Below are 14,133 nucleotides of genomic sequence, written 5' to 3'. Positions count from 1 at the left end.
AGAACTAAATGGTGGGGCCGGCTGGGGGGGGGGGGGGGGGTCCTGTGGAAGGCCTGCTGGGGTAAACCTCCAATTTTGTATTAGTGACGGAAGAGACAGATTGCAGTGGAATTGCGTGTGGAAACAGACGTTATCGCCGTGGAAGCCGGTATTTCGTGGTCGCTGCTCGCCTCACGTCATCATGGCCAGGGAGCAAATCATGCTAACATGATGATGAATTTGATGACTTGACGAGAGTTGCGGTTACCGTTCTTACGTTCAAGAGGAATAACAAAACAGCGGTAAAGAGAACACACAGGCATCCCTTTCCTGTTCGTGCTATCGACGCCAGGTCCGTCCAGTCCAGTGTGCACTGATTGCCAAAAGGTTCCCATCTCGCGCTTCCTCCGTGTTTATATACATATATGTATAAAATCATGAGTATGAGTTTATATATGTACGTTTGTGTGTGTATATATATGTGTATGTATGTATGTGTTTATATATGTACGTTTGTGTGTGTATATATGTGTGTATGTATGTAGGCAAAGTATGTGTTTGAGTATGTAAACACAGGGGAGAAGCGTGACAGTATCTCCAGTGCAGTCTTGTTCCACAAGCGCCCTCTCCCTTGACCCCCTGGTTCATGCTACTCCCGTACGAACAATTAGCTGTTATCGGTATCAGTTACGCACCTCCGAAATACGTGCAAAGAATGTACCATTCTCATTTCGCTCTCTTTGGACCACAGCCGTACTCTTCCTCCCTTCCCTCCCCCCCTACCCTCTTCCCCCTCCCCTCCCCCTCTTGTCGCCCAGCCTTCCATGTGCTCAGTTTAGGCCTGTGTCAATAATTGAACCTCCCATTACCCCCCTCCCCCCGCAGTTACCCAGCGTGTGTGATTTATGTATTGTGGGTATAGCCAGTCGGAAGTATCAATTTGCATCGTTGGGTAATAAGTCCGTTATAGTGAATTAAGTGATATAAATGGCGGAGGTTGGTAATGCGGGGTCTGTTATGCGGTACGGTTATTTATCCAGTTTCTATGGTCATGAATCATGAGCCTACCGCAGTCCCAGGCCGACGGGAGAACATGGTTACAAAAAAAAGCATGTCTCCGTTTACAAACACTTTAATTATTTTGATGTTATCATTATTCTTTCTTTTATTATTTCTGCTTGTTATTTTTTTTGGTCTTAGTTCAGTTTTTATTTTATTTGTCTATGATTCCGAGTTTAGAACAAGTCAGTCAGTTGTCGCTTCATCCTTTTTTTTTTCTCTTCATTTTTATGTCTTCCTGATTAACTTGTAATGGAAGTCGATATTTTTTATTTGGTTTATGTTCTCTTGTGAATTGGCCCGACACTTGCCCCGCATTTGTAGGTAATAGACAAGAAAGGTTAGTAAAGTGATGACAGTAATACGACAAGATTACCAGCATTCTTTGTGTCCGGAGTTCATGAGTTTTAACGCTGAGATATTTTATTCTTATAAGGAATTTATTGTTATGAGAAGAGGAAGACTACAAACATAATTTTCGCGTTAAGGTGATGAAGTCGTCGGGTTACCTGTTGCCGCGATGGATCTTTTGTTCTCGGATGATATCGTGATTTATTAACGTAATTACGGCTACCAGGTGAGCGTGACGCCGTCTCTCGTTATTAGGCTGTCATTAGAAGTACCGCCACAGAGAGAGAGAGAGAGAGAGAGAGAGAGAGAGAGAGAGAGAGAGAGAGAGAGAGAGAGAGAGAGAGAGAGAGAGAGAGAGAAAGTTGCCCTTGTTATATTTCGAAGAGAGAGGGAGGGAGGGAGGGAGGGAGGGGGGAGGAGGGAGAGAGAGACATAGAGAGAGAGAGAGCGAGAGAGAGAGAGAGAGAGAGAGAGAGAGAGAGAGAGAGAGAGAGAGAGCGAGAGAGAGAGAGAGAGAGAGAGAGAGAGAGAGAGAGAGAGAGAGAGAGAGAGAGAGAGAGAGAGAGAGAGAGAGAGAGAGAGAGAGAGCTCTTGATCTTGATGTATTTCTTCATCGAAATATGAAAGTCTTCGTCAGTTAACAACAGAATATGAAAAAGCGAGGGAGAAAAATAAACAATGATACGTAAAAAAGAAATGATAAACCTTTAGAATGTCAGAAAGCGGAGCGCGGAGAGTGCAAGACAAAGCGACCCGTGGACAACACATCTTTCAAATTAGCGAGGCGAGGTGTGGTGCAGCAGGCAGGTCGAGATGTATGTGAGAACGCGCCTTGACCCACCAACCCTGACTCCTCACACCGCGCCGCCCTTTTCCACCCACTGCTCCAAAAAAAAAAAGAAAAAAAAGAAAAAAAAAAAATATCGAGCACGGATGAGTCACCCCGTTGCATACACTTTGCTAAAATGATATCGATAGCCAGTGCACCCGAAGAAATCGGCCAAGTGGCGCTCGCCGCGATAGCGAAATGAACAGGAGAGCTTTTTAAGGGTTCCAGATCATTGGGTGTGGTGGTTTAACTTGTCGTGCACTGTGGCATCCGATTTGCAACTTATGCCGCGGGGCGAGCATGTCGGGGTTGCCAGGTAGCCTTTTTTTCGTTCTCTCCCCGAACATTTGGTGCACTCAAGTAGTATAGCAATAATGCGGTTCTTATTTTTTTCCTACTCGTGATAATGTGCAAGCGTCATTCTTAATACTAACTTGATAGCGCAAGTGATTCGAACGAGCGAGCGGGTTTAAAATAGCAAGGCATATTTGGTCCCAAGTTTTCGTCGCTGCATAACCTGGATTTAAGACTGGAAATGGTTGACTCTCCATCCAGTACCTGATCTACATAACCCAGACGTTGTATTAATGAGAATGGGTTTCCAAGAGGCGCAGACGTCGCCGTCCATATGCCGGCTCCTTGGCCGTCGCATCCGAAACCAAGGCTTAGATCCACACCCTGTCGGGCCTTCGGGGGCATTGGGCGGACGATCTCTTGCAGGAAAGAGCAATGCCTGGTTTGGTTAGATGGTTGAATGCGGGCTGGTGGTAGTGAGCCTCCTGCCGCCGCCGCCGCCGCTGCCGAGAGACCTTAGTCCTCCCCACGCCATCAATCTCGCCACGGATAACTCTCCGCCGGCCCTTCGCGCTCTTGTCGTGTCCGGGCCAAGGGCGGCGCCGCGGCATATGATGGGCGGGGTATGGGTGATGGGATATCAGTTTGTGTCAGTTCTTTTGCCGGGATGTTCTCATCTAGTGATAGTCCAGTTAGCGAGGGTGTAGCCTCCGCCCTCCCTTCCCTTAGTCTTCCCCTCCTCCCTTCACCCACCAACCCCTCCCCTTCCCTTCCTCTTCCCCTTTCTCCCCCTTCTACTTCCCCTTCCCGCCCTCCCCCTCCTCCTTGTACCTCCTTCCAGCCGTCACTCTGCCTCTTCTCCCTCCCTCCCGCCCTCTCCCCACCTCTCACCTACCGCAAAAAAGTAATTAGAGAAATAGTTTAGTCACCCCGGCCTCTCTCCTGTCTTTACTCCTGTCGCTCGCTTCCCAACATCGATTCTGACTTCTATTTTTTATTTTGCAAGGAAAGTCTCCTGCGGATCGGAAATCGATAACAAGCTGGCGTGACTCGGGAGTGCTGGGTTTACTTTTATCATACACAAGTCACTGGCGGAAATGTATATGTGACGAAGGATTAGCTATTCTGTGCTCGGCCCCAGCGCTGCATGCGATCCCGTCGAGTCCCCGGTTCTAAGCCAGTATACTGGACACTGAATATGCTGTATACTGAATGGTAATAATCGATCTTCTTTTGGGGGGGAAATGGCACTGTTTGAAATTGAAGATCGTTCCAGTATTTTTTCTTGTTTGGAAGGCTGTAGTTTAAGTATCTTACCATCGCATAGTATTAGTAATGTATGTTCTATTATACAAATCCCAGGAGAGAGAGAGAGAGAGAGAGAGAGAGAGAGAGAGAGAGAGAGAGAGAGAGAGAGAGAGAGAGAGAGAGAGAGAGAGAGAGAGAAGATAAAAAAAAAATAGAATGTATCTCATATTTACGGATAAGAAAGGGAGAAAGAAAAAAAAAAAAAAAAAACCCTAGAGGGAAGAACACACAAGAACGCCGCCACAACCACCACCCGATCTTCTCCCGCCCTCGTGATTTATGCCGCGCACACGTAAGTACACCCCGGGGTCATTACGGACACGGACGCTTTGCCGACCGATCAGCACGGCGCTCATTTGATTAAGGAGTTCCTGTGCGGCGCCGAGGTCCTTCCGTCGCTGCCAGTGGCGCATGGCGTCCAGTGGGAGAAGGGCTCGTGTGGTCATATTCATCACACTCGCATAGACTACGAAGGTGTACACGAATACGCACACGGACACGCACATGCAAGCATACACGCAAACGCGCGCTCGGACAAACACACACATACACACGTCGCGTGCATCCCGAATACTTGCACGAATTCTTAGTGTCTGTTAAAAATGACCAACGTTACACGGTTTTCCCCCGAATGCCGTTGGGTTTGTAGATCCGTCTCCCTGCGCTCTCCTTCCCCCCACCGCTCTCCCTCTCACGCACGCACGCACAAACACACCAACTGCGCATTCCTAAAATAACACCATGAGATTCCGCGGAGAAGGGAGTGGACAGCGGACCTTAAAAAAAGAAAAAAAAAGAAAGGAGAAAAAAGGGGAAGTTTCCCATCGGTAAATGTTTCCCTCATACCCCTTCAACCCCTCCCCTCTCCCTCCCCCCCCTCCCTTCCCTCCTTCCGTGACAACCCCTCTCCACCTGTGTCCTTTTATCTCTATTCAGTTTTTTGGATTATCCGTAGCCATTATGGCACCTTTCCTCCCTCTCCTTTTTTAGCGGTTTATCCTTTTCCCTTTTTTGGGCAGAAAGGGGAGGGCAAGGGGCATAGGTCTTCCTTCCTTCCTTCCTAGGACATTCCTCCCCTCTCTTCCTCCTTTCACTTTTTTTTTTTTTATTATCTCCACCTGTATTTACACCAGTTTTAGCCTTCGCGAGCCACCTGGTTCTGGTGCGAGTTGCGAGGCGAGAGTCGGAAATGCGTTTGGCTGAAGCATTGTAGTTTCCCCTCTCCGAGAGAATCCGTTTTCTTTGCCATTATTATTACATCATCGCCATACACTTATCCCATCAAACTCTTCGATTCCTTTCCTCTCCTATGAGGGGGGTAAATCTCGGGTAATCATGGCAAAATTTACCCCCTGCACCAATCCCCTCTTCACCCCACCCCCCCCGGGCTACCAGCTTGCCAGGGTAGGCCGCGTCCTGGTAGCCATAGCACGACAATGACCACCGCATGAGATGGTCTCTCGTTACCATTGACACGGCCTTTCATACCTGTGTCCACTGCTGCCCCTCCCGTGCCCTTCCCCCTTCTGCCCCTCCCTTGCCCCTTCCCCCTTCTGCCCGTGGCCCATAACCCCTGCCCCATTACTCCTGCTTCTGTACCCTTCCCTGGGAACTTACCTTTTTACGGGATTCTCACAGGTCTTTTTTTCTTCCTTTTTTAAAGAGAGAGATTGATTCGGTTATAGGTTTTATAGAGGACTGCTCGGTGAGATAACTGTTGCGGCGGAAACCCAGATGTTTGCTCTGCTTTATGTGTGTGTGTGTGTGTGTGTGTGTGTGTGTGTGTGTGTGTGTGTGTGTGTGTGTGTGTGTGTGTGTGTGTGTGTGTGTGCATGTATATAATATATGATATGTAATATATATGTATGTGTATCTATGTATATATATATATATATATATATATATACACACTCATGCATGTGTGTGTGTGTGTGTGTGTGTGTGTGTGTGTGTGTGTGTGTGTGTGTGTGTGTGTGTGTGTGTGTGTGTGTGTACATATATGCATACATACATACGTACATACATACATACATATGTGTATAATGCATGAACACGTACACGTGCGCGCCTGTATAAGTTACACGTGTATTTTCGCAAGATTCCGAGATTAAACCAGAGCTGACATTGCGAAAAACGCAGTAGAATGACCGCCTCCGGAGGGCTTCTTTCAATTATCCATTAAGGTCCGTCTGGACTCGCGGAAGGAAATCGATTATTCAGCCCTGAAACGAATAAACACGGCCAGTGAAGAGCTTGCCAAATGGCGCCCTATCACCTCGACTGTTCAGATATTCATATCCACTGGAGCAACAAACGACCCCTAAGCTCCTTTTCAGCTCTAATCAATTCTCCTTATTGCACCCCGGTCGGTCCTTTGCTTCCCGGGGACGCCAGATAAGAGACATTGTAGGGCTACGTGAGCAACAGTCGCTCTCCATCCGCGGCTGAATAGGGGCTTGTGTTGCACTATGCCTACGGTTCTGGTCCGTTCTTTATCGCTTGTCTTCTTATTTTTTTGATGTACTGTTTTCTATAGTTAAGGGGATATTCGGTAATGAATAGGGGTCTTATGTATCTATTTTCTTATTTTCTTTGTGCTGTTGATTGCCTTCCTTGCAGCTGCGAAGTAAGAGGGAGAGAGAGGGGAAAAAAGAATTAATTTGCAATCACGGCTGAACGCTCCTTCGCCCGTCCTTCCACGCTCCCCCTCGTGATGGCGCGCCTGGCCCCTCCCTTGTGCGATTTCTTTGATTCTCTCGCCCCGACTCGGGTGCCATTGTGCATTTCTTCTTTATGTAAGGCATTAGCCATTGTTGCAGCCTTTTTACCCAATAATTTATGTGTGAAACTGCTCAGCTTCGATAGACAGGTGAGATGCGCGCCTCCTCTCAACAGACACTAGACGGGGAACATCGTTAGAAGGAACGGCGTCGCTGGGAAAATCTCAACTTGCGCACGTTTCGCTTGCCGTGATAATAGAAAACAAATCAAAAGAAACCTTACATTTTAAAAATATATATTCGGATCAAATTATCCTTACCTTAAAAAAAAAAAGTTTGAAAAAAAGAAAAAAAAGGACGCCTCCTATCTGGCAACATTCGCAGCCTCTTACGGTAGCCTTTTGTGGCGAAGGACGTAACCGCCGAGCCGCCTGTCCCGACCACTTTCATCCCTGAGTAATAGGACCGCAAGTGTCTTTATTCCCTGGCGATTTAAACTCCGGCATCCGTCTGTTACGGGTTTATTTACACTGGTGGTCTTGATGTGACCGGGGAAAGAAGAAAGAAAGAGAGAAAGAAAAAAAGCTGCACATTATGGGCTGACCACGTGGGAGACTGAGGCCATTTTTCATCTTGGAACTGGAAAAAAAATGATCCTTCCTGTATCCGTTTCTGCGAAGCGTTTTCGGCGTGCGAGTTCACAGCCGTCGGGGCCAAGAAGTCGAGCCGAGCGCAGTCGGGCTGCTCGAATCGCCTCGAGTATTTCTTCTTCGCGGATGTAAGATTTGTTGATAAATGATTTGCTTTTTGTATTTATATTGCGCTCGCTGTTGCGTTTAAGGTCAGAATTCGTCCGTGATCCTGTGATATATATGACGTGGCGGGAAGATCCTTGGGACGTGATTTTTCGCTGTTGCTCCCTGGCTGCGGCTGTGGAGGGAGAGAGTGAGACGCCGCTGGTGATGTTTCGCGAGCAGGGGTCGAAGAAATGGTCCGTGTGGCGTAGTCGGCCTCTTTTTTTCTCGCGTGTATGCCTATCTATCTGTCTATCTTTTTTTTATGTATCCTCTCTCTCTCTCTCTCTCTCTCTCTCTCTCTCTCTCTCTCTCTCTCTCTCTCTCTCTCTCTCTCTCTCTCTCTCTCTCTCTGTCGCTCTCTCTGTCGCTCTCTCTCTCTCTCACTTTCACTCTCATTCTTTCTTTCTCTCTCTCTCTCTTTCTCTCTTTCCCTCTTTCCCTCTTTCCCTCTTTCCCTCTTTCCCTCTTTCCCTCTTCCCTCTCTCTCTCTCTCTCTCTCTCTCTCTCTCTCTCTCTCTCTCTCTCTCTCTCTCTCTCTCTCTCTCTCTCTGTCTCTGTCCTCTGTCCTCTCTCTCTCTCTCTCTCTCTCTCTCTCTCTCTCTCTCTCTCTCTCTCTCTCTCTCTCTCTCTCTCTCTCTCTCTCTCTCTCTCTCCTCTTTTTTTTTCTTATCTTTATATTTCTATCTTTCTATATGATTTATTTATTTCTCACCCATGAATTTTCGTATATGTGTGCAAAATTAGTTCCATGTTGTCGCACTCCGCGTAACGTTACCAGCAAGACAGACCGACAGCCATACATAAGTTGCAATGGCGAACGAGAGAACGGAGCTGACCTCACGGGGTCCGAGGCCTGAAGAATCCTCTGCTGAGGGCTGATGACAGCGCCATGATAGCGTATCCTGAGCGAAGGCTAACCCTTGAGCATGGGCCGGGATATGGATCTGTCCGCGCCACGGTAACGGTTTTTTATTATCTAATAAAAAGGGATCCTGCCTTTTCTTTGGGTGTGCGGGCGAGGGTTGCGGCGGGGGCTGGCAGTGGGCGGGAGTGTGAAGGAAGACGTTCTCAGCTGCTAGAAATGTTTCCCTTTGCTATGTTTGTCCGGTTTTAGTTTTAGTTTTTATTCGTGCTCTTTTGTGACTGTATGGTGAATATATTTGCAGTTTGTATTTAGTATTTGTTGAAAAGTTGGGAAGGGAAGACATTCTAACTATATTGATAACATAATTATGATTAATGATATTGTCTGTGAATATTTTCAATGCTATAACAGAAATCGACAAACGGTGATATGCCAGCGATCATTGACATACCTCCTCTAGTTCGCTAATTCGCTCTCCGCATGGCAAGGACATCATCATGAGGCAGTCGAGTCCTCTAGATGCAAATGAGTCCCTATGAGGCAAGTGAGTCATGCGACAGATAAACGCCCATGAGGAAGAATGTGAGTCACGAAGTGTATGAAATCATCGTGGCGGGATTACGGCCCCGCGAGAGCGTCCCGCGACCTGCCGAAGGCTCAGTCGGAGAGTCCGGCGGGCCAGCAGGTAATCAGGGGTTTCGGCGGAGGTGCTCCCCCCCCCCCCCCTCCCCACGTGCCTGTTAGCCTCGGTGGCGGCCTCGGTGGCGGCTCAGCATATAAATGGATTCATTGTAGGTAATTACAGTCATAACATTACAGAGCAGGCGTTTAGTGTTTATGGCGCCATTCTTTAGGTAAACATTACGGTATTTTTAATTTGTAAACAGCCGTTGTAATGGTACGCTTAGAAGAGACAAATTGCGGAGGGGTTCGGTTCTAATGTATTCGGCGCATCTTTTCGTTCTTTAGGCGCGGTTGTTTGCCGGCGCGAGTCTAGCACTTGGGTTGGGGGTGGAAATTGCTTTGTTAGGCGGGTTGTATATGGCGGAAGCACGCGTGCGGGTGACCTTCCAAGGCCGGGTCAGATGCGGCGCTGATCAGCCGGCTTGACTGCCGTGCTGTAGTGGCGCTGATCTGCGTGATGATTAGCTTTAAGATGTGTTATTTGTATGATTCAGTTTATACACCCATGCACACGTGCGCGCGCGCTCACACACAAACACACACACACACACGCACACGCACACACACACACACACACACACACACACACACACACACACACACACACACACACACACACACACACACACACACACACACACACGCACGCACGCATGCGCACGCACAAAGACACACACTACATAGACTTATGCATATATATATCTATCTACATATATATATACACACTTACATATGTATGTATGTATGTATGTATAGAAACAAATACACTAAATTAAAAACACGTTTACATATGTATGTGTTCCACATGTATCTGCATCACGACTCTAATGTGCATTTTCTTTTCCCCAGATCTTCGGAAGCAAGGCCGACCTGCAGTTGCACACTCAGATCCACATGCGGGAAGCCAAGCCATACAAGTGTTCGCAGTGCTCCAAAGCCTTTGCCAACTCATCCTACTTGTCCCAGCACACTAGGATTCACTTGGGTATCAAACCCTACCGTTGCGAGATTTGCCAGCGCAAGTTCACACAGTTATCGCATCTGCAGCAGCACATCCGTACCCACACCGGCGACAAGCCCTACAAGTGCCGCCACCCGGGATGCAACAAGGCCTTCAGTCAGCTGTCCAACTTGCAGAGCCACTCCCGCTGCCATCAGACGGACAAACCCTACAAATGTAACTCGTGCTACAAGTGCTTCGTGGATGAGGCCTCTCTCCTGGAGCACATCCCCAAGCACAAGGAAAGCAAGCACCTCAAGACTCACATCTGTCAGTATTGCGGCAAGAGCTACACGCAGGAGACGTATTTGCAGAAGCACATGCAGAAGCATGCTGAGCGGGCAGACAAGAGGCCGCCCTCTCTCTGGCCACGGCGTGCGACAGGAGAACCCATACTGGCCCAAGCCTGACACCACAGCTCTCGAGGCCATGGACGGCCGCATGTCGGAGGCGTGTCTTCAGGGCTCCCTCGATCCTTCCCGTCACTTAGGCCGTGACCACCTTGATCCTCGTGCGGAGGAGATCCGCCACACTCCCGCCCACATGCCTGTCTCAAACATGTCGTACGACTCCCTTGCTACAAAGACGTCGTCGGCATTCACGCCCATCCAGACGAGTATGTTGCCCATCAGCGGTGGAACACAGCTGTCCATGGCGGCGTCATCATCACAGCGCTACTTCCCGTACGACCCCATCAGCTTCCCCAAGACGCACACACAAATGCCCTCCATGGACGTCAAGCCCAACCAGTTCCCCAACCAGCTCATCTCGCTCCATCAGATCCGCAACTACGCCCACCAACCCACTATGAACTCCGACTTGCTCCTGAAGGACAAGGGTGTTACTCAATAGTGTGTCGAGTGGACCGCGGGCCGCACCCAGGCTCCAATGTCGACTGAGAGTGGGCCGCATCAGGTGGCCCACGACTCAGGCGCTTCCCTACGGTGCAGGGGCCGCCGCGTGCGGACCATGCCGGTAGGAGGGGCTGAATACAGGGTATTGATGGCACGGGGCAAGGGCACGGGAGAGGGCGCCGCCTTGCAGCAGCAGTGGTCATGGCCGGTGCCCCCGAGTGAGGGCCCGGTGACGAGTTGTGATACGTGCCCGGTGATAGCTGGACGAGGTCTGTAAGACAAGTCGCCTGACTCTAAGGAACGCTCGCTTAGCAGGGAAACGTTAGTGTAAATGTGCAATAACCACACTAAACGCAAGAGTACACTCGTGTTGCAGGAACTGCTTCTCACGTCTGTTTGTTAGAAATGCCACTGTTGAGGACTGACCGAAACGGTTGCAGAGCTGTGAGGGACAGGAGAGGGTTTGGGGTCGAGTGGAGTGAGAGCGAGGTGGTAGTGTTAGTGGAGCTCTGCCCCCACCCCCATGTGTAGCACCAACGGCATCAAAAAGAAACAAACAGCAGCCAAGCGCTCTCCCGTACAAACCCACCAGAATACAGTTCACGTTCCTCTTCACTGTTATAGTGAGCAACTCTCCGATATCGTGATAGCTAAACAAGCAATACTGTTACTAGTTATGGTGCCTTCCACCATCCATCGAAACCCATAGATTCCCCCAACCATAATTTTACTTTAACCGTAGCACAAAACATCACTTTGTTTTATTTTAAATTGTATACGTGATTTTCTATGAAAATATTGTATTTTTCATCTGTTTCCCTGATCATCTTAGTACCTAACTTGTTTCTACCAAGCGTACTGACTTGCTCAGCACTGAAAGATGTTCAACAACCATCATGTTACAAAATTCTCCGGCCTTGGGGGACGATAGATTTGTGTAAGAGCTGACAAACAGGTCGCTGAGCAAGCCCGGACGCCCGTATCTTTCTTCTGTATGTCCTACCTCCAAAAAGAAAATAGACGGTTCCAGATGAAATTGTTTTAGATACATTGTAATGTTGGACCCAGTTGGCCCCTGTCTTCGGGTCCTTAGGCCCTGGCGTCTGTCAAGGCCACCCCTAGAGTCCTCCAGTGTTTGGACCAGGACTCCCACACCCTAAACCTCGTTGCCCACGCAAGACTGCCTCGCTTGTGTGCGGGCAGTACTAACCTCCTCCATCCAGGAAGTATACGATTATTTCTACGTCATGTCTTGTGTGTGTATTAAATAACGTCTGAAGTCTCTTGTAGTAGCAAGTTTCCCGTTTTGAAACAGATAATAAGGGTCTTAGGAAGAGCTTCTGGCAGACTCAATAACACGTGTCCTTAAAAGAATATAATTTCAAGTTTTTTGTATGAAGATTAGTATAATGTATTGACCAAGTAATTGTAAAAAGGTCTATTTGTGATGACTCTGTCATTCGGAAGACTGTAGATTTTCAAAGTGATTCTGGCCAGGGGTTCGCTTCATCATGCCCTTTTAATACAATTTTCAGACCTCACTTCAGTCGAATCTTAATAAAGGCAATCAGGGGCCAAGCATCAAAACTCCACATGTTACAGTATTCAGCACTTCTCTGTAATCTACATTCTTCCGCCAACATTCAAAACAGGTACTACACCTTGACTACTGTCTCTTACGGACACTACTACTTTTGTATGCCGCAAAAGTTCTGTATTATGCATGGGTAGAAGGTTAATGAAGAAGTACTCAGTAGCGAACATAGCTAGTATGACTTGTTACTCCGTTTCCTTTTGTACTTACGAATATAGGGAGTGAAATATTAGAATAACGTTGGTTCATTTTCTATATATTTGCATGGATAATAGAATGTAGCAACATCTTCTGTCGTATATAATATGAAAAAACGTGATGTTGATAGACAAAGGAGGTAAAAGGTGTCCGAATGGATGAATGAATGTGGGAAGATAATGTTCGAATTCTTAAAAAAAAAAAAAAAAGTAGCTTAACACTGTTGTAAGCAGGGCCGCATTGAGGATACGTACTGAAAGAAGAAGCTGTTGACCCTCATTTTTTATATATATATATATACATATACATAAACTTACGCATCCATTTGAAGGGATTTGTAGTGACCTAACGAGTGATACTGTGTTTCTACAGATTCTCAGACGGCAACAATTCGTCGATGTTGAATGGCCTCATCTGGCAGGGATCTTGAATGTGGCTCTGAAACTGTCAGGTGTGAGTGATATTTTGTACAGTAGCCGCAGTAAAGTCCGACCTCCCCATATGATGTTACTGTGAGAGGAACTTAAACATCAAAATATGTTTGCTCAACATAGCGACTTGTTCGTTTTGGCACGTTAACAGATGTTTGTGTTATTGTTAATTCAGGTGTTGACTGTTATAAACGGCTCGTAAAAAAAAGGTCACACTTATGGGGAATTCTCGTACTCAACACGACTCGTTTGGTTCATGCTAAGCTCGTCTGATTGTGTTCTGAAGTGGTGATTGTCGCGGCCGGGAGCGGAACCCATCAGAGCAGATTTCAGCGTGAACGAACAGCTTGTGCTCTCCACGACAATTCTCCTCCGGGAAGCCTCCTGCGCGCTCGTCCAGAACCACGCGGGGGTGGCCACGAGGCTTCGCGAAAGCATTCGCTCGTTCAAAATTAAATGCATGCATGCATACATACATACATACATACATACATACATACATACATACATACATACATACATACATACATACATACATACACACATACATACATACACACACACACACACACACACACACACACACACACACACACACACACACACACACACACACACACACACACACACACCATGTCTACATAAAAACATTATATATATCACACACACACACACACACACACACACACACACACACACACACACACACACACACACACACACACGCACACGCACGCACGCACGCACGCACGCACATGCATATACATACATACATGTGTGTGTGTGTCTGTCTGTCTGTCTGTCTGACTGTCCACAAACACATACACATGTATGTATGCATGTATTTGTGTATGTGTGTATGGATGTATGTATGTATGTAAGAATTTTTAAAAATCTAAATGTGTCAAGAATGATCTATATAAATAACCGTGAATGGAATTCTTCCTCTTTATCATTGTAGATTCTTTGGAAAGACCACAGTGTTTTAGTCGCGGTGGAAACTCAGAGAAGAAACATTGCAGTATGTTTAGACTTGGCCGAAGCCTCGTGCCTCCCCGGGTGTCTGGATTAGCAAGGCTCGCCCGCACATCCTCGCAGTGTGATTGAAGCTGCGTGCATGGCTTACCAAATCTTTCAAGAGCTCTTTGGTTAAGAATAAAAGGTCCTTAA

At 47.5% G+C, this 14,133-nt stretch overlaps 1 protein-coding gene across 1 annotated transcript in view; it reads left to right on the top strand.

Moving 5' to 3' along the window:
- LOC125031629 (zinc finger protein rotund-like) overlaps window positions 1-13,510 on the top strand; it is a 127,528-nt gene extending 114,018 nt beyond the window's left edge. The window contains 2 exon segments of the mRNA XM_047622513.1: window positions 9,736-10,235; window positions 10,237-13,510. Coding sequence (XP_047478469.1) covers window positions 9,736-10,235; window positions 10,237-10,738 — 1,002 coding nt within the window. The 3' untranslated portion in view covers window positions 10,739-13,510.
- Window positions 13,511-14,133: the final 623 nt, after the last annotated feature.

This window comes from Penaeus chinensis, chromosome 13 (genome assembly GCF_019202785.1).
Source record: "Penaeus chinensis breed Huanghai No. 1 chromosome 13, ASM1920278v2, whole genome shotgun sequence".
Classification (NCBI taxonomy): domain Eukaryota; kingdom Metazoa; phylum Arthropoda; class Malacostraca; order Decapoda; family Penaeidae; genus Penaeus; species Penaeus chinensis.
Note: the sequence above shows the minus strand (reverse complement) of the source record. Positions and strands in the feature narration are given on the sequence as shown.